General features: G+C 34.7%; 2 protein-coding genes across 2 annotated transcripts; both read left to right on the forward strand.

Annotated features, from left to right (window-relative positions):
• Positions 1 to 711: 711 nt before the first annotated feature.
• LOC115977171 (transmembrane 9 superfamily member 11) lies at positions 712 to 3,394 on the forward strand. The gene has a single exon (XM_031098867.1). It carries the CDS (start codon positions 1,069 to 1,071, stop codon positions 3,040 to 3,042), a length of 1,974 nt encoding a protein of 657 aa, XP_030954727.1. The 5' UTR covers positions 712 to 1,068; the 3' UTR covers positions 3,043 to 3,394.
• A 16,850-nt stretch (positions 3,395 to 20,244) lies between these two features.
• On the forward strand, positions 20,245 to 20,811 carry LOC115973818 (agglutinin-2-like). The gene has a single exon (XM_031094058.1). The coding sequence runs from the start codon at positions 20,245 to 20,247 to the stop codon at positions 20,809 to 20,811; it is 567 nt and encodes a 188-aa protein (XP_030949918.1).
• The last annotated feature ends 625 nt before the right edge of the window (positions 20,812 to 21,436 follow it).

The following is a 21,436-nucleotide window of genomic DNA, read 5'->3' on the forward strand; positions in this document are numbered from 1 at the left end:
TGCTGTGTCAATTTAGTGTCTTCTGTTATTTTTTAGATGAAAATTGCTGATGTGGCTAACAACTAAAATAGAAAATTAGTTTATGTTGATATAACAATAAACTAATTTTTTTTTTAGTTGTTTGTCAAGTCAGTAATTTTTATCTAAGAAATAATGACATGGACTAAATTGACACGATATTGAAACATTAGTAACCAAATTGACTCAATTGAAAGGTTAGAGACCAAATTAAAATATGATGTAAAAGATAGAGACCAAACACATATTTTACCCTAATTTATTTCATCCTTTTGAAAATGGGTTGTTTGAATAAGTTGTACTTACCTTCATGAGATACCTCAATATTAGGAGCATTGTTATGACTTATGAGGTGTAACATAATCCTAAAGGTTTTATGTTCAATTTACCACACTATCGATCATGAGAATGGAATAAAATATCTGTTTGTTATTAAAAGTTTGTTTGGTAATGTTGTTTAAACAATACAACACGTATTTCTACAATTCCCTTTTATCCACATATATTTTTACAACAATTAAATAATATTATTTGAAATCTCTTACTAATCCTAAAAATCTAGAAAGGGCGATTAAAAAAGAAATGAAAAATGGACATTAATTAGAGGCCATTGTCGGCATTTGAGAAAACTGACATAGGAGGGTCATTATGGTCAATAAATGAAAAAGCCAAAACAAAACTCCCATGCCATTTTTACTGCGTCACCCCCAAAGCAAAGTCCATTGATATATATCTGATTGCGTTCCTTCCAATTTCTTCACCTCTCTCTCTCTCTCTCCCAAATCCCAAATTCCCAGTGATCCAAGATCTCGTTTTTTTTCTCACAGAGAGAGACCCATCTCTCAATTTTCGTATTCGCTGAAGGTCAGTCAGATCCGTACTTCCTCTCAAATCCTTTTCATTTTTGCCTATTCCTTTATGTAATTGTATTAGATTTCGTAGTTTTCATATCTGAATCTGCAATTAAACCCAAACCCCCCCATCAAATTTTTCCTTTTGCACCCATCTCCCGATCTGGGTCGTCCAGATCCGACACAAACTCGTTCAAAAATGGGGCTCTTTAACCATTTTAGGATCTGGGTATTGACCATTTGCTTGGTATTTCAATCCGGGTATGGGTTTTATCTTCCGGGTAGTTACCCCCACAATCATGCCGTGGGCGACCAATTATCGGTGAAAGTGAATTCTCTCACTTCCATTGAAACCGAAATGCCCTTTAGCTATTACAGTTTGCCCTTCTGTAAGCCCCAAGGGGGTGTCAAGGACAGCGCCGAGAATCTCGGTGAGCTTCTCATGGGGGATCGGATCGAGAACTCGCCTTATCTGTTTAAGATGCATACAAACGAGTCTGAGATCTTCTTGTGTAAGTCGGATCCGTTATCGGCCGACGATTTCAAGATCTTGACTAAAAGAATTGACGAGGTGTATCAGGTTAATTTGCTTCTCGATAACTTGCCTGCAATTCGGTATACTTCGAAGGAGGATTATGTTTTGCGGTGGACGGGGTATCCGGTTGGGGTTAATATTCAGGATGTGTACTATATATTTAACCATTTGAAGTTTAAGGTGCTTGTTCATAAGTATGAGGAGACAAACGTGGCGGGTGTAATGGGGACCGGTGATGCAGCTGAGGTGATCCCAAATGTTGCGAAAAGGGATTCGGGTCCGCCTGGATACATGGTTGTTGGGTTTGAGGTTGTGCCTTGTAGTGTAATGATTAATGCTGATTCAGTGAAGAAGTTGAAACCGTATGATAAGTTCCCAAATAAATTGAAATGTGATCCAAACACCGTGTCAATGCCGATCAAGCAAGGGCAGCCGATTGTGTTTACCTATGAGGTTGAATTTGAGGAGAGTGACATCAAGTGGCCGTCGCGATGGGATGCTTATTTGAAGATGGAGGGAGCAAAAGTCCATTGGTTCTCGATTTTGAATTCCCTAATGGTGATCACATTCCTTGCTGGTATTGTGCTAGTCATCTTCTTGAGGACGGTTAGGCGGGATCTGACCCGTTATGAGGAACTTGACAAGGAGGCACAAGCACAGATGAATGAGGAATTATCTGGGTGGAAGCTTGTTGTGGGGGATGTATTCCGTGCCCCAAACAATGCCTCCCTTTTGTGTATCATGGTTGGAGATGGGGTTCAGATTCTTGGAATGGCTGTTGTGACGATATTGTTTGCGGCTCTTGGATTCATGTCACCGGCTTCACGTGGAACACTTATTACAGGTATGCTTTTTATCTATATGATACTTGGTATTGCAGCTGGTTATGTCGCTGTTCGTCTCTGGAGGACTATTGGCTGTGGTGATTCCAAAGGATGGGCTTCGGTCTCATGGAAGGCTGCTTGTTTCTTCCCTGGTATAGCCTTTTTGATCCTCACCACTTTGAATTTCCTTTTGTGGGGAAGTCACAGCACAGGAGCCATTCCATTCTCTCTGTTTGTTATTCTGATTCTGCTCTGGTTCTGCATCTCTGTTCCCCTGACCTTAATTGGTGGATACTTTGGGGCAAAAGCGCCTCATATTGAATACCCTGTTAGAACCAACCAGATTCCTCGTGAAATCCCAGCTCAGAAATACCCATCCTGGCTGCTTGTTCTTGGTGCTGGTACCCTCCCCTTCGGTACCCTTTTCATTGAGCTATTCTTTATCATGTCTAGCATTTGGATGGGCCGTGTATACTATGTCTTTGGATTCCTCTTTATTGTTATGATCCTTCTTGTGGTGGTGTGTGCTGAAGTGTCGTTGGTTCTAACATATATGCATCTCTGTGTGGAGGACTGGAAATGGTGGTGGAAGTCATTCTTTGCTTCTGGTTCTGTCGCCATATACATCTTCTTGTACTCCATAAACTATCTTGTGTTTGATCTAAAGAGTTTGAGTGGACCTGTCTCTGCCACTCTTTACTTGGGATATTCGCTCTTCATGGTTATAGCAATCATGCTGGCAACTGGCACAGTTGGGTTCCTTTCATCATTCTGGTTTGTGCATTACTTGTTCTCCTCCGTGAAGCTGGACTAAAGAACTTTTTCCCGCTCAAAAGATTGGCACTTTGAAGAGCATTGGTGGCAGCCGTTTAAGGGACAAAGAACGAAACTTGCAGAGTATATGTTTACTTTTCTACAGTTTATTTTGCTAGGGAACTTAGAAAATGTAATAACAATAATTCGTCCAGTTTTGCTTAATTCTTTAATAGATGGATATCATGGCATATGATAGTTTGCTACCAAATTTAATTTGCATTCTGGCGGATGGAGGCATGTCTAGTTGATGGTAGTTGGCATGGGATCTTTAGTTTGTAACTTTTTGACTATTCAGTTCTGTTTGTTTTGAAATACTAAAGGCAAAAATTATATGCTGTTTATTTCGTGACTGTCTTTGAACAATCTTGACATGATTTGTATAGCTTTTGCCTCTGCTTTATTGTATGAGCTTGCATATGAATTAGTAATCTTTATATTTGTTGCATTTCAGGTAGAATTTTTACTTTCCATACTTTTTCAGATAATGAAATTAGTTTATGACTTAGCCTATGTCACACACTTCATTGAGTTTAGCACGATCTAAAGCTGCACAATACACCCCTCATGTTTGCCACACTCCCTGTCATCGTGGTGTTTTAGGCTTAGGTACCTTGATCCAATCCTTGGAACTGGAGATGTACCGAGTGTTGCGTTTCAGCTTGATGGCGTAATAGCATGTCTGATGTCTAAAGCATCAAATGAGTGTTGCGTTTCAGCTTGATGGCATGATAGCAGGTTTGATGTCTAAAGCATCAAATGATTGGATTTGGATAGAAATCTCGTGTATTCCACGTTCCTATATTATTAAAGTGTGTAATGCTGTTGAAATGACCATACCCTTTTTTCAAATCTTTGGACTCCAATTTTACCACTTTCAGAACCCTTCTTTACATATGAATTTGATTTAGAGTCCTAGAAATATCTGTTATATTCTTTCTTCTTGAAGCCCATATTCTTTCTGAATGTTCATATTTTACCCTGGTTTGTCAATTCCTTTCAATTATACACACATTAATATATGAAGATATAAAACAATAACAAATGATAAATACATATACTCTCTCAAGTTTGGTGTAGCAATAAGTTTTCATACGTACACAAATTGATTACATTTTTAACAAGTTGCCGAGGTTTCTTGCCACTGACTGCACTTTTATATTGGTCTCTAACTTATGTCACATTTATAGTGGCAATAGTAATACATCTGCGAAAGTTTAAAAACTTGTTAATGAAGAAGTGAAATCTTGTGTGTGTTTGAAACTTATTGCTGACAACTGCCAATAATTAAATGCTATCTTGTCTACCTACTTTTCACCAAACAGATTGCCTCCTCTACTGGTAAGGCACCCCAGCAGCACACAAAGGAGTCATTCGGTTGATAAATAATACCTAATTTCTGAAAACTTTATATGAAAAATGCCACACTTTAAAAAAGTGAGTTCAACTCACAGTATTTGGGTTCAATCACGATTTCCAATAGACCCATGGTATGTTAGCTCAGTGTTGTGTTTGAGTCCATGATTTTAGACCCTGAATGGATTCAAATCACGTCACTAAAAGTACCACAGTTTTTCATAAAAATTTTAGAAAGTATTTTTATTTTTTTTGGTAAAATTAAAATATGATTTTAAAATTTCAACCATACCACTCATTTTAATCATATCAATTTACCTCTGTCGCTCTTTCATATACCAAGATCTAAATCCAAGTAAACTCCAACTGAGAATCTAAACAAGTTGTAAGAAGACTTGCCTAGAAAACATAATCCATAAACTTTCTTGCAGGTATGGTGCTCCTTTCCCCTTTCATCACGACTGAGCTTGAAGAGGTGATGGGATAAGTGTATTTTTTTTTCTTTAATCTTCATCATTAATCCATATCTGTTTTCAATTGTATTATTCAATTGGATTTTAGATAGTGGACTTTAATTGATTCTAAAAAAAAAGATAGTGGACTTTAATTCTTATAGTCTAAATAGTGCGAGGCAAATGTGAGAAAGAGTAATTTATTGGTTCTATTAGGATTGTCTCTATACATAGTGTAGTTGCACGATTTTCCTGGTCCAAGTCCAACTGATCAGGCCTTGGCTCAAGGCGCAACACACAATAAATCTTTGTAGAGGATGGGTCAAAGAACTTAGCCTCAGTGAACTTAATCGGTCTGATGAATGGACAATGTTATTGCAGAAACAAAAACACAAGAATGGATATCTGACCGAAGATTCTATTTTCTGGGTACAGTTAATACAATTTTTTCATCCCCCTCTTTGAGGGACTTCACTACATTATATAGGCCTCTCATTCTTATCTGAACCTTACACTTGTTGATCATCTAGGTTCCCACTTGAGCACCTGTCCTATCAGACACCCTTGTCACTCCTTTGTGAGTTGCAGTGGCCAAGGTAACACTGTTCATGGGTCTTTTCCTCATTAATGCGGCCAAGAGAGTGGTTGTGACACATTTAATGTGGTGGTGGCAGCTTTCCATGAGATATTTTGGATTTTATTCTTTTTTATATGCTTGGAGGGTGAGCTGCAATGGTTGGGGCGAGCTCTTGATCCGGATTTCGTAATGTCCGAGGAGGAGTTACTCCTCGGACAGGTTTCTTTTATCGCAATCGGGCATAAATAATGTTTGGGCTATGATTTCTCCTCGGACAGGATTCTTCTCGGACGGGCCCGTAGTTTACTTAGCCCATTATTTTGGGCCGGGCCCCACACATAGAATTACCTTTTATTTAATTTAAGAATATATTGTGGCAAGATCTTATCGAATGAGGATTTTGCAGTCTTTATTATAAGTATTCTTTATAAAATTTTAATTTATAAATTATTTATGCTATGATACTAGCAATATACTGTACAAACATTAGTTAATTAATAAATAAATAAAAAGTAAATATTGATATCATTGAAATTTTTCCGAAATATGAAAATAAAAACACCTAAACTCTGCCAATCATGTGATGAAATAATGTATTCATAAGGTAAGCTGCAATGCTACACAACAGAAGAGGGAATGGGACACTCAGGATTCGACCCACCCAACGTCCATGTTATTATTTCTATTAATATGACATGATTTAATTGGATCAATTAAATATGATACCTATCGACCACCCCTGCCATAAGTATGGACGGAATGGCTCCAATCTATATGCTACATCATGTTAGGGGTCTAAATCCAAAATTTTGAACTTTTGGTTGCAAAATCAAAATGATCCACTCTAGCTGTTGTTCAAAGTTGAAAATCCAACTCAACTCACTTTTCCATTGCCAACCTCTTGCTTACATTTCCTATCTTAATAAACTATTTTGCTTTCCCTAATATCACATATACAACTTCTGATTAAAGTTAAGTCAAGAGCCTTCTAGCTTAACTAGCACATATTTTCAATGAAAATGTTCAGGTTCAAATGCTACATTCTTGGTTCTCCTCTTATAACTGTTGAATTTATTCCCCCCCCAAAAAAAAAAAAAAAAAAACTGTTTAGGGTTATGAGTTATTCCCTAAGTTTCTCTTTGCTGCAAATGATTTATAAAGAAGAAAATCTCTAAAGAGAAAAGGAAAATTGAGGTAAATATTGGAACACGTTCACTAATCACCGGCACTGCTTCTCTTACTCTCAAATTGACTCCAAACCTTAATGAGGGTGCAATTTGGAGCTTAGTGTATAATATGTTAGTAAAGGTGACTTATTCCAAGTAGGATTTTTGCACATTATTTAGAGTGCGAGAGTGTGGATCAAGGCTTTTTACAAGGTGCCATTCTTCTATTTGTCTTCCTGATCAAGCAGGATGAAAGCTCCTAGTCTCCATCAGTTTTTGAGTTGGATTTTTTACAAGGTGCCATTCTTCTATTTATCTTATTTTCACACTTTCTTATATTTTTTATTTTTGTAGGCCCTCCTTTTTTTATTTTTATATTTTAAAATGCATCTTTTATTAGCTTTGTGCTCTTTTCCTTTTGAGGCGACTCTCCTCTCCTCGTGGTTTTTTTTTTAAACAAAAAAAAAAAAAATTATTTTTTAATAAATTTATTTTTAATTAATTAATTAATTTTTAAATTCTTTTTTTTGTTAGAATATGGTTTAGAGATTTGAAATATTCTAAGACTTTAATTTTCTCTAATTTTGTGAATATGACAATGCAAATAACTGTAAATTATACTAAAAAATTTGAAACTATTAAGCAAGAATGCAAATGAAAGACTGGCTTCAAACGAAGCACTAAAATGTCTTTGTCCCTTCGCCTTTAATGGTATAGTGTAGGAGTACATACACTTCTTTTTTGTTTATAATGGGAAATTAAATTACTATTCCTTGCTCTTATCATTGACATTTCTCGTTTAATAATCTCAATTCTTTTGGTAATCTAGTGCAGCCTGTGCTGCTTGTTATGTATTTGGTGCAGAACATGCCAACCATTGGCTCTTGGCTCATCGACAATGTATTTTCTGTACCTTTTAAATCAATAAATCTATACCTCCTACTACATCATGCGGTCTATGTTAGATGCTGTCATTTATTTATGAATCCAATGCAGCTTGCAAAATAATGCTATGAATTGCTTTTGATTTTTATTTATTTATTTATTTTTTTGATGGAGTACTTGATAAAAATTACTTGTAGATTGGTGGGAAGCAAGTAGGAGTTGCTGCACAGAAGGGAAACACTTATTCATTGAGCTTATTGTTTGGGAAAAAGAAGGCCGCATAGAAAGCTTGTCTACCATCTATTAGATAGTCAACTATATGCCGTAATTCATGCATCAACACAAACTCTATAGAGAGGTCCTTTTATATAAGAACACAGATGGAATTCCAGAGAGGAGGCAAATATGGTTTAGAAGATGGTTTTTGTGGTGGAGGCCATAATGCCATAATACTGCTCAATTCAGTCTAGGCCAACTGATAGGTGCGGTGGTCTGTCTAAGTTGGAAGGATCTACATCATTTATAATTTCCCCATTTGTATGGTAACTTCTGAAAATAATGCAGTTAAGGCAATCTCAGCATGCTTTAAGAGTTCTAAATCTGTGTTTTATTTCGGAAAGAAACATATTTAGATATCATTTGAGAACAATAATATACTATTTGGTATGTGAAAATTTTGTTATTCTTGACATGGAATGCATAGTTACTATCATCTTAATTAAGGAAGGTTCATTTCCACATCATTGGCAGTGTCCACGTGGTGATCAAACAATTAAATAGTAAGTGTAAAAAAAAAAAAGAAAAAGAAAAAAGGTGTGTGATCATATATTCGAAAATTTGGAATTTGCGAAGACACCTTTTTAATTTTTATGCCAAATTGGTTTTTAGTTGATCCCACCTTAAGCCTGAACACTGCTTGGTGTAGCTGTGTTACATTAGGTACGTAGTTTTGATTTTCCTCTGGATGACAGCTCCTGTGGTACACCGTACATGTAAAATTTGTATGAAATAAGAAAATGTTCTGCTTAAAAACGCATAATTTTCTTCAAAGATGTTCTATACCTCCAAAAATGCCTTATTTTTTTTAAGACATTATGGGTAGGTCTAATGAGGGAAAATCTTTCATCTTGTTGTTTATCTGGCCTTGACCAAAAAAAAAAAAATTCCAAAATGGTGCAATGGAGTTGATTTTCAAGCAACAATACACAATGAGAAAGTCTAGATATACACAAAGAATTTGATAAAAAATTTCACACCAATTGATGTGACAGATTGTTAGTAGTAGGTAAAAAAGTAATACAGTAGTAGGTCTACATAAGAACCGGTAAAAGTTTGACAGCTTAACTATTGTGAAAAATGTTGTGAAATTTTTAGTGTAAGTAGCATTGCTGATATGTTATACCACATAACCTATCAATTATGATTTACTAAACATGCTATGAACCTCAACATTGCCTTAATAACAAGGGTTGCATTTAGGTTTAATATGTGTAGGTAATGTTATATCATTCAAAACATATTCTCTAGCATCTTGTAATAAAATGGGGTCCCGAAGACAAGCCTTTTGTGTTGCCTAGCTAGTAGCATATATATGATGGCTATTCCAAACACAAAGTGTCCAAACTTGGAAGAAAGTAGCAGCAAGGAAATTTGGCAGCTGTAGAACTGACCATGATAAACGAGAAATTATTAGGTCCACAAGGAGGATTATTGACATGGTCCTCCCTGACCTTCCAACCAATAAAATGCTGTTATTTATGCAAATGTGACATCATCTGGTAATTTTTATTTATTTTTTATTCCTTATGTTGATTAGGAAGCTTACACATACATTTGCATAGATGACATCATCTTATTGGTCAGGAAAGACCATATCAGTAATCCTCTTAGTGTAAATAATAATTTCTCATGATAAACCTATATAATAGTCCTATATTTTCATTTAGTGGAAAGACAAAAAGTAGATGACATTCTAAGTTCTAACTCAAACAATGTAATATTTTCTTTTTAATGAAAAAGCCAAACTATGATGGTTCTAAAAACAAAAAAACAAGAAATTCTTTGATTTCTTCTGGAAGCAGATGATTATTCATCTGCTTCTCACATTCTGTGAATAGCCGGGACATTGAGGAATATCCAGAGAGGTATTTAGGAAATCGGTCTGATTCTATCTCTGTTCGTTCCATTTGAAGAAAGGAAGGATCCCAAAGAATCGATCCTTCTTTTAGTTGTTGAATCTCTCTTTGATTGATCAATGTGTGATATTCCGAATCCTCATTACTAATCAAAATATAATTTTTTTTTTTTTAATAAAACGAGTAGTTATTTAGTTTATAGAAATCAAAGCCAAAATCCATTCTACGGATTTTGGCTTGGTAGCATTTGATAACATAAGATTTAATTGTAAAAATAATTATGCGGATCATTTTTTATATTATAGTATATAGTAACTTCAAAAATTCCGAACACCTTCGGACTGCAATTGGCTTTACTTAAGAAATTATACACAATGTTTTTATTTTTAGCCTCATCCCTTTGTCTTTGATCTCCTATTTTTATAGAAACTTTTCAATTGTTCTCCTTGTACCGTATAATAGTCCAAACTTCAAACTCTATATATAGTTGAACTTTATTTAGGCCTTTGACATATCCAACATACATTCATTCTTTCCTACAATTTGCATTTCAACCATGACTCACTTCGACTTCAACATTTATTCTTACGTTCTTCAACCTCAGAAGATCCAGTCTCTTCTCAATCCGCTTTTAATCTTCTTTTTATTGCTGCTTCCCCATGCAAACTCAATTTCCTTCAACTTTCCTAGTTTCCAGCCAAACTTAAATAACACAATAACTTTCCAAGGTGATGCATTTTCATCCAATGGAGTTCTCCAACTCACAAAAAATCAACTAGACAGCCCCATCAGTAGTAGTGCTAGTCGTGCCTCTTATGCTGAACCAATGCACCTTTGGGATGCCAGTGCAGGGAGACTTACAGCCTTAACATCGAATTCTCCTTTATCATAAAAGCCGTTGATACTACATCACCACTACATGGTGATGGGCTCTCATTCTTTATTGCACCATTTGAGTCTAACATCCCTAACAATTCAAGTGGTGGGTATCTTGGACAGTTTAATTCTGAAGTTGCTTTAATCCCTTCAAGGAATCAACTTGTTGCAGTTGAGTTTGACAATTATAAAAATCCTTAGAATCCAGTTTCTAATTAATCATGTTGGAATCAATGTCAATTCCATTCAATTAGTGTCAGTGATAGAGTTAACAAGTAGATATCAAATGGGGTCAATTGATCCACTATGAAAGAATTGAAGTTTACACAATAGTAACTTAGACCACTAACATTCTATTACTACCTCAAGTAAGAAACTTACTACTATGACCACGTGATAGTTCTGAGTCCACAGACTACTTTTTTCTTAGATCCACAGCAAGTACAAGCACTCCCGCTTGTGTATCTTTAAGCTGTTAATGCAGCAACTGAATAATCATCAAGCTCTTGACATAAATCTTGATTCTTGATAACCATAAGTATATGTGAAGGCAAACACCTCTAGATCTCACAAGAGATTCACATACACAGCATAAACAACAATTGCAACAACATAAAAATGTGGCTAGGGTTTTCCCTTTTATACTTAGGGCAAAACATAAAACCCTACACGTTAAACGGGCTTGGGCTAAGCTAGAAAATTCTGTAGAAAAACAATCTGCACTAGTTTCGATCGATCGAATCTAATTTTCGATTGATTAAGCCAGACAAATTTACACAATAAATCCTGCAGTACATTCGATTCCAACTTTACACTTAAACATACTTTGAGCAAGTCTAAAATAAGACTAAACGTTTTGATCATGGTTTGCCAACATTACAAATTGAAGTTCTAATACATTTAAACCTAAAATCTTAGAACCCAACAAACTCCCCCTATGGCAATCCGTGACAAAACACAAACTTAAACAAAGTGCTCAAAGTTTACAAAAACAGTCCATTACAATATCATTGCTTATTACAACAAATTCAACCTAACTACTATCTATAAGTTGCAAGTGTAGACAGCAGCACGACTGAATCAACCTATATATTCTTATAACACTTAACAAACACATAAACGCATGTGTGGAAAATACAATTAAAACAAAAATAACTTCTTGATTTCACATAATATAAAAATAAAGACATATATCGTGAATAACCTCATAAATATAAATCAATAAACAATGTGAAACAAGACACATATATAAATACATCAAAGTATCTCTCCCTATCATAAACAACTCAAAAAAAACACAATACATCATGAGCAAAAAAAATATAAATACATAATAAAGCATCTAGATACAATTTAAAGCTCCACAGCTCCAAAAAAAAAAAAAAAAAAAAAAAAAAAAAATCTCCCCCTATCAACAAAATCTCCTCTACATATGTACTTCCCCTTTTTGTGACGAATTGCCAAAGGGCACTCACTCATCATCAAAAGGAGGTGGTGGAGGTGACTGTCTAAAACTTGCCAAATTTGCTCTCAAAGCCTGAAGCTCGGTAAGCATGTCCACCAACAACTGACCATGAGCTGCCTAAACGGTCATAACAGTGTCCAAATCACAACAAATGCTAGAAACATTCGAAGCAGAAGGTGGAGGAGTAGCAACAGTGGTCGGATTAACATAAGCATCTGCAGCCGGATCACCTGAAGTAGAAGGAGGAGGAGGAGGAGGAGGAGGAGGAGGAGGTGCACCTGAAAAGGAAGAATCTACTCTAGGACGTTTAGAGCTAGCTCGCATTTGAGCAGCCTCTGCCTAAGGAAGGTGGCACTTATATGAGCTATAATATGAACAGGCTCAGACACCGAAAACTCATCTAATCCTAGATGTAACAAAATTCGATGAATAAAAACAGGAAAGAAAAGACCATGAGTAGTAGAACTACTCCTATGAACCTCAATAAAAGAATGAATGAAAAGATGAGGAAAACTCATAGAAGCGTCTGTGACAAGCGCATACAAAAATGCACCTCTCCAAAGGAATGGTGTACAGATGAAAGATAGGCCAGATGGAATGGCAAGAAATCCGGAAAAAGAGATAATAAGTCTTGATCAACTCATAAGAGGTGATCTGAGGATCAAAACCCCAATGGATAAAAGTCCCAGTAAGATATGACATGATATCATCAAGGGGAGGAGACTCATCGTAAGGATAAACAGGATGTTGGACCAATGGCACCCCAAAAGCATTAGCCACTACCAAAGGAGTAATGGTGTACTCATCACCCTATATCCAACTTCTCACCAGAGTGTTGGAATAATAGGAGTGGACAGAAAGGTTCGAGTAGAACTCTCTAATCAAGGCAGTCGGGGGAGGGGGGGGGGGATGTGAAATGTCCAACAAAGGAAGCCAACGCCTACACTCAAAGTTTCTCCGAATCTCACCATCTAACTCATCTAACACAACCTTCCTTTCAGCCCATACATTTCTATGAATGTTTAGCTTCTCATAAGTTTCCTGGTTTTTCTCACTAAGGAATCTCTCACTATTAAAGGTGGGGACAGAAGAAGAGGAGGATTTCTTATTAGCTCTAGTCTTCCTAGACATGATGCTAAAGATCAGAAAGGAAAGACAGAAAAAAGATAAAAGATAAAAACAAGAAAAACCCAAGGGTAGACTGCAAGTTAGAACAGAAATAATATAGAAAACCACAATCTATATGATGCATGAACAATATCTACACATGATGCATGCTCTAATGTAGCGAGAATAAGTTCAATTGCACTTTAAAACCACAAAATTGGCTTGAGCATAGAATTTATATCAAAAACCCCAAATTTTGAAAACCCACTTTCAAAAAACTCAACAAATTGACCAATTGATCATTACACAAGTTAGATAACAGAACATAATGATCAAATCAATTAAACAAACAAGTCAATTTCATCAATTAATGCTCAATTGAACAAAATGCCCAATTTGAGTAGTTTCAAGCCCTAGAAAAATCAAATTTTCCCAATTCATCAAATTGATCCAATTAAATCATAAAGATCATGTTAATATCATCCCATAACAAAAACCCATTGATCAATTTAGAAAGAAAAGATTGAAATCACCAAAATCCCCAAATTTTCATAGGTTCGAAATTCCCCAAAATGCATGAAAAATATGCATGAAACATGAAAATAAATGAAAAAGGAGGGGCAAAAGAGTCTTACTAACCTTAGAAGATAAAAACCTTGCAAAAAGTTTGAGGGAAAACGACAAAAAATTGCTTTGAATCTTTGACCGATCGAAGAGAGAGAAAGAGTTTTTGAAAAAGTTTGAATAGTGAAAGAACACGTGAAAACTCAAGGTTTTAAAAAACTCTCTATGTGATTTTCAATTGATCGAAAATTAGATTCGATCGATCAAAAATTGCATTCGATTGATCCAGAAGTAATCAAGCAGCAATCGAACTAGGCAGATTCAAAACAAAATTTTAATTGCAATTTCGATCGGTCGAAAAATAGGTTCGATCGATCGAAAATTTGGAAAAAACAATTTTTTGAAAAACAGAGCAATTTTATGCAGAAACTCCTCAAAACATAGAATTTTTTGAATAGAATGTATGAGTATGAGATGAAATGCTTTTCAAAAACACTTGTCTTGAACCCAGATCTCCTAAAAATAAGACTTTTAATCAATTTTCCTTAAATTCACAAACTTCAGACACATTTGGCATTAAAGTCAAGGAATTTTTAATCTTGGATGGACAAAACAAGGTCACACACAATAACATGTATAAAGTTTAGCAAATAGTAACTTGTGTAGTGTGTGCAACTAGCAAAAACTTGAGATACATGTGAGGTGATATGTGAATAGTGATCAAGCACAATTTCTACAAAATTCATCCCATAAGTTTGAAAGAGACTATCACCTAAAGAGTTACATCATATAACTCCAACATCTCTTAGAAAACAAGTTTGAAATCTTGTAAGTTTCTTGATTTGCCTCATATTGTACACATCAATTTTAAATGATTGAATTAATTAGAGTCTAATAATGTACATACCAATTTTAGCATTTAAACCGAGGCTACACCTTATGTTCTTTTTGTGCATGTGCTATACTTTCTCTAGCACAAAATCTTATGATATGTAATAAGGTGTTCATGATTGGCTAGTAAACATGGTGAAATGATTATTTATGCCTTTCTCAATAAGTTCAAGTCCAACAATCAAAGGCATGTGACTTCAAGATCAAGATAAATTGATCAAAAACTATAAACATTTTCCCACACAACATACACTACAAAACTCAAACTAGTAAAGTGCAATAAGGTTATGTAAAAATAAATTGGCCAACCTTGATTTCAAATCTAAGAAAAATAATGCAAAACACATTTTGCTTTCCTTTTATTTTATTTTTTATTTTATTTTTATTATTATTGAAAAGAAATAACAAAAACAACCTAGAATGAAATGCATGAATGTTATGCAATGCAAATCCTAGAAAAACAAAGAGACCAAAAGCAACAAAGAAGAAGGGTTACAAAGAGTAGAGCAATGAAGCACAAAGACCATGTCAGAAGGACTCAATTAGATCGAGTCTTTTGCATTCAAAACGTTTTAGATGCAACTCTAGCATTGGAGTTATTATTCACATTAGAATTCTGAGTAACTCCAGAATTGGAATAAAGGTTTAAAGCCTTTACCAATTCACCAATAAGTACCATAGGATCTTGTGCTTGAGGCACAGGTACTTTTGGCTTATTTACTTTATTTGCTCGCTTAGTAGCTTGCAACTTGAAATAGTTTGGACAAATGTGCCCAGACTTTCCACAAAAATGACAAACCCATGCAGATCTATCATGCAACTTGCCCTTAGGAGGGTTATGAGTCTTAGGTTTAGATTCTTGAAGATCAACCCTAATTTTTCTAGGAGGTGTAACTTCAATAGGTTTGACAACCTCACTCACGAAAGGCTCAGAAGAAGAAACAAAGTTTGTGGAATGAGTTTCAGGCACATAGATACTTTCTACAAAACCTAAATCAGTTTTGTCTGAGGGAGACTTTTGAACACAGCATGTGATTAAGTTTGGAGCTTGTAGACCTATTAGTTTGTTCTCTAGCAACAGATAATTCAAGTTCCAAATTCTTAACTTTATCAAGCAAAAGTATGTTCTCAGTCTTCACATTATTCAACAATTTATTAGCATCAAACAGTTTCACAAGCAAATTTTTCTTATCAAGTTCAAGAGATGCAATTTTCTTTAAGCCTAAATCAACACTCATATTATCCTTTGCAGCAATTTTACAATGTTTATTATAGGCTTCTTGCAAATCTGCATCCTCAGAGAGTTCCCCATCAGAAGGGTTCTCCTTAACAGCAACACTTTCATCAACTACAATAGTAGCAGTGAAAGCAATGAAGTTTCTATCCTCATCAATACCAGACTCATTGTCAGAAACTTCATCATCACTAAGGGTTACAACTATAGCCTTACCCTTAGACTTCAAGTATGTAGGACATTCAGATTTCACATGACCATACCCTTGACAATCAAAACATTGTTGACCCATAGAATTAGTAGAAGGTTGACTTAATTTTTCTTTAGGTTTTTCAGTGTTATTCACTTTAGTGGGATCATTCCTCCTAAAATTTCTAGATTCAGCATTGTTTTTACCTCTTGCTCTTATGTTGTTGTTCCTAAGAAATTTTATAAAATTTTTGGTAAGATAAGTAATCTCAGTAGCAGAGGGTTCATCATCAAGTCCATTCACATCAACAGACTTAAGCGCCATTGATTTGGATTTGCTTGTCTTAGGTAGGTCTAACTCATAGGACTGAAAAGATCCTACAAGTTCATCAACAGGGATGGAATCCGCATCCTTGCTTTCAATGATTGCAGTTACTTTGGGTCTAAAATTCTCAGTCAAAGATCTAAGTGTCTTCATAACAATTTTAGTTTGATTATAGATTTCACCAAAATTATAAGCAAAATTAACAATATCATTAAGCTTAATATAGAATTCATCAAAATTTTCATCATTAGACATCCTAATAATTTCAAATCTAGTTGTTAACTACTGCAACTTATTGATTTTAACTGCCTTTGTGCCTTCATGCACAGTTTGGAGAATATTCCAAGCAGTACGAGAAACCTCAACATTAGAGATTCTCTTGAATTCCTCCATAGAAACAGCGTTATAAATAGCGTTCATAACTTTGCTATTAAAAGCGGCTGCTTCTTTTTGAGAAGTTTGCCACTCACTCACTGGAGTAATGGACATCTCCCATTCGTATTCAACAGAGTTCCAGACTCTCTCATCAATAGATTTCAGGAATGCTTTCATCCTTACTTTCCAGTAGGCATAATTATTTCCATCAAAGTGAGGTGGAATAACAAGAGAGTGACCATGTTCCATGACAACAAGGGTCAAGGATCAACTCTTAGATCAAAGGATTTAAACACTAAAGCTAACCCGCTCTGATACCACTTGTACGTTTTTAGACCCCTTAAGTACAAACAGAATAACTTAGTTATTTAGCCAAGTGATTAACTTAGGTAAATTATGCAGATCTAGATTAACACAGATAAATCATATAATTGAACAGTGCGGAAAATAAATAATATAACGATATGATAACCTAAGAAAACCAAACCAGTAAAAAACCTGGGGAGGATTTAACCTAACTATCCTCAAGGTAAAACAGATCCACTATGAAAGAATTGAAGTTTACACAATAGCGACTTAGACCACTAACATCCTATTGCTATCTTGAGTAGGAAACTTACTACCACGACTACATGACAGTTCTAAGTTCACGGACTACTTCTTTCTCAGATCCACAGCAAGTACAAGCACTCTCGCTTGTGTATCAAACTCTTAATGCAGCAACTGAATGATCATCAAGCTCTTGGCATAAATCTTGATTCTTGATAACCCTAAGTATATGTGAAGGCAAACACTTCTAGATTTCACAAGAGATTCACATACACAGTATAAACAACAACTGCAATAACATAAAAATATGGCTAGGGTTTTCCCTTTTATACCCAGGGCAAAACGTAAAACCCTACACGTAAAACGAGCTTGGACTGAGTTGGAAAATTCTGTAGAAAAACAATCTACACGAGCTTTGATTGATTGAGTCTAATTTTCGATCGATCGAGCTAGACAGATTTACACAGTAAATCCTACAGTACACTTGATTCCAACTTTACACTTAAACATACTTTGAGTAAGTTTAAAACAAGACTAAACGTTTTGATCATGGTTTGCCAACATTATAAATTGAAGTTCTAATACATTTAAACCTAAAATCTTAGAACCCAACACACTTTTTTTTTTTTTTTTTTTTTTTTTTTAAAGTAAGGACTAATAGTAATAATGTTCTACAGTGACGTATTCTATGCAAAGAGAATTGAAATATTCTCAAGATAAGAATAAATTAATTATTGACTTTTTGGTTCAATGTTTCAAGACTTTTCTAATTAAAAAAATAAATATTCTTTGTATCATTTGGTTCAATGTTTCAAGACTTTTTATGCCTCATATATATACACACAAACTTTTTTGCATTTTAATTCACAATTGTCACCTCTTGCACTTCTATCCCTTTATCTATACCTAGCCATAGCCTTTTAAGCCATCCCAATCTTTCGATGACACCTACCTAGTTCTAACATTTTTGTTTCATCTAATCCTAATCCGTTTGAGTTGCCTACAACCAAGGAAAGAGGGGCTTTCATTTTATATTGAGTGACAACATACGGCAATTACTATTTTGATGTTAAGGTTGGACATTGTGGATTTGTGGTTTTTGTAAATGATATAATTGACCGTGGATGTTTAGTATGTGTATTTGCTTAGAATTAAGAAGAAAGAGAAAGACACATTCTATATCAACTTTTATTCTATAATAGTCCTCCAAAGTTTTTTTTATTATATATTTTATTTCTCATCATTGCAATTGAATATTTATAATGGATATGTGTGTAAAATTTATAAATGTTGTTTTTTATAATGAACTCATTACAAATAAAGTTCTATAATAATTATGTTATAGTATTTATAAAATATTCTCCAAAACCATCTTATATAAAATATTACAATATTATCCATGCATCGCACAGGTAACTTACTAGTTATTGATAATTCCACATCATTGGCAGTGTCCACGTGGTGATTAAACAATTAAATACATAGTAAGTGTAAAAACAAAAATGTGTGTGATCATATATTCGAAAATTTGGAATTTGCGCAAACCCATTTTTGAATTTTTATGCCAAATAGGTATTTAGTTGATCCCACCTTAACCTTGACCACTGCCTGGTGTAGCTGTGTTACATTAGGTACGTAGTTTTGATTTTCCTCTTGACGACAGCTCCTGTGGTACACCGTACATGTAAAATTTGTATAAAATGAGAAAATGTTCTGCTTAAAAAGTGCATAATATTTTTCAAAGATGTTCTATACCTCCAAAAATGCCTTATTTTTTTAAGACATTATGGGTAGGTCTAATGAGGGACAATCGTTCATCTTGTTGTTTATCTAGCCTTTGACCAAAAAAAAAAAAAAACTTCCAAAATGAAGAATGGTGCAATGGAGTTGATTTTCAAGCAACAATACATTATGAGAAAATCTATATAAACACAGAATTTGATAAAAAATTTCACACCAGATGATGTGACAGATTGCTAGTAGTAGGTAAAAAAAAAAAAATATTAATAGTAGGTCTAGATAAAAACCAATAAAAGTTTGACAGCTCAACTATTGTGAAAAATAATGTGAAATTTTTTGTATATGTAGCATTGCTGATATGTTATACCACATAACCTATCAATTATGATTTACTAAACATGCTATGAACCTTAGCATCACCTTAATAACAAGGGTTGCATTTAGGTTTAACATGTGTAACTTTTAAGTAATGTTATTTCATTCAAAACATATTCTCTAGTATCTTGTAATAAAATGAGGTCACGAAGACAAGCCTTTTGTGTTGCCTAGCTAGTAGCATATGATGGCTATTCCAAACACAAAGTATCCAAACTTGGAAGAAAGTAGCAGCAAGGTTTGGCAGCTGTAGAACTGACCATGATAAACCTATATAACAGTCCTATATTTTCGTTTAGTGGAAAGCCAAAATGTAGATGACATTCTAACTCAAACAATGTAATGTTTTCTTTTTAATGAGAAAGCCAAACTATGATGGTTCTAAAAACAAAAAACAAAAAAAGTCAAAATATGTTATATTATAGTATATAGTAACTTCAAAATTTCCGAACACCTTAGGACTGCAATTGGCTTTATTTGAGAAATTATACACAATGTTCTTATATTAGCTTCATCCCTGTGTCTTTGATCTCTTATTTACATAGCAACTTTTCAATTGTTCTCCTTGTACCGTATAATAGTCCAAACTTCAAACTCTATATAGAGTTGAACTTTATTTAGGCCTTGACATATCCAACATACCTTCGTTCTTTCCTTCAATTTGCATTTCAACCATGACTCACTTCGACTTCAACATTTGTTCTTACTTTCTTCAACCTCAAAAGACCCAGTCTGTTCTCAATCCGCTTTTCATCTTCTTTTTATTACTGCTTCCCCCTGCAAACTCAATTTCCTTCAACTTCCCTAGTTTCCAGCCAAACTTAAATAGCACCAACTTTCCAAGGTGATGCATTTTCATCCAATGGAGTTCTCCAACTCACAAAGAATCAACTAGACGGCCCCATCAAAAGTAGTGCTGGTCGTGCCTCTTATGCTGAACCAATGCACCTTTGGGATGCCAGTACAAGGAGACGTACAGACTTTCACGCCGAATTTTCCTTTATCATAAAAGCCGTTGATACATCACCATTGCATGGTGATGGGCTCTCATTCTTCATTGCACCATTTGAGTCTAACATCCCTAACAATTCAAGTGGTGGGTATCTTGGACTGTTTAATTCTGAAGTTGCTTTAACCCCTTCGAGGAATCAAATTGTTGCAGTTGAGTTTGACAATTTTCTAAATCCTTGGGATCCAGTTTTTAATCATATTGGAATCAATGTCAATTCCATTCAATCAGCGTCAGTGGCAAAGTTAGCAAGTAGCTTTCAAATGGGGTCAATAGTACATGCTTGGATAAGTTATTACTCAACAACCCAACGTCTGGATGTCTTCGCAGCTTACGTTGACATTAATGGCATTGGGATGAATTCTAGCCTTTCGATTACTATTGATTTGAGGAATGTTTTACCAGAATGGGTCAGAGTTGGTTTTTCTGCTGCTACAGGTCAGTTGGTCGAGTTACATCAAATAACTTCTTGGTCATTCACTTCAACGCTTGGAGATTGAAGATTTGAGTAAAAACAAAGTGGGGTTTATCAATAATTTGTTTTGAGCCGAAGGAATTAATTTCCTGTCATGATCATTGCTCTCTGGGTTTTTTATACTACATAGAAACAAAAGTAATTTCAAATTGTGGAGATCCAAAAATAAAACTTTAGCTATTTCAATAAAAGAAGTCGATCAATAGATATGTGATTGATTTGTTGTAAATGAATCATGTGAGTGACAGAATTTAAGAACTAGTAAGAAGTCCGTGTGATGCACATGGATAATGTTGTAATGTTTTATATAAGATGGTTTTGAAGAATGTTTTATATATATTATAGCATAATTGTTATATAAATTTATTAATATTATAAATTGAATGCACATATTAATTGTAATTATTCAATTTAAGTAATGAACAGTAAAAAAACAACTTTGGAGAAATATTGTAGAATAAAAGTTGATATTGAATGTGTCTTTATTTTTCTCCTTAATTCTAAAACAAAATATACATATAGCTTTCCCACATCAACATCCGAAATACCCACAGTCAATCACGACCTTTAAAAAACCCACAAGTTCACAACGTTCGACCTCAACATCAAAATTGTAATTGCCGTCACTCAATGTAATATGCAAGCCCCCT

Source organism: Quercus lobata, chromosome 2 (assembly GCF_001633185.2).
Source record: "Quercus lobata isolate SW786 chromosome 2, ValleyOak3.0 Primary Assembly, whole genome shotgun sequence".
Taxonomy (NCBI): Eukaryota; Viridiplantae; Streptophyta; class Magnoliopsida; order Fagales; family Fagaceae; genus Quercus; species Quercus lobata.

What these genes read in the sequence shown, in the direction of transcription:
- LOC115977171 (XM_031098867.1), top strand. Translation starts at nt 1,069, where the DNA reads ATGGGGCTCTTTAACCATTTTAGGATCTGGGTATTGACCATTTGCTTG.
- LOC115973818 (XM_031094058.1), top strand. Translation starts at nt 20,245, where the DNA reads ATGCACCTTTGGGATGCCAGTACAAGGAGACGTACAGACTTTCACGCC.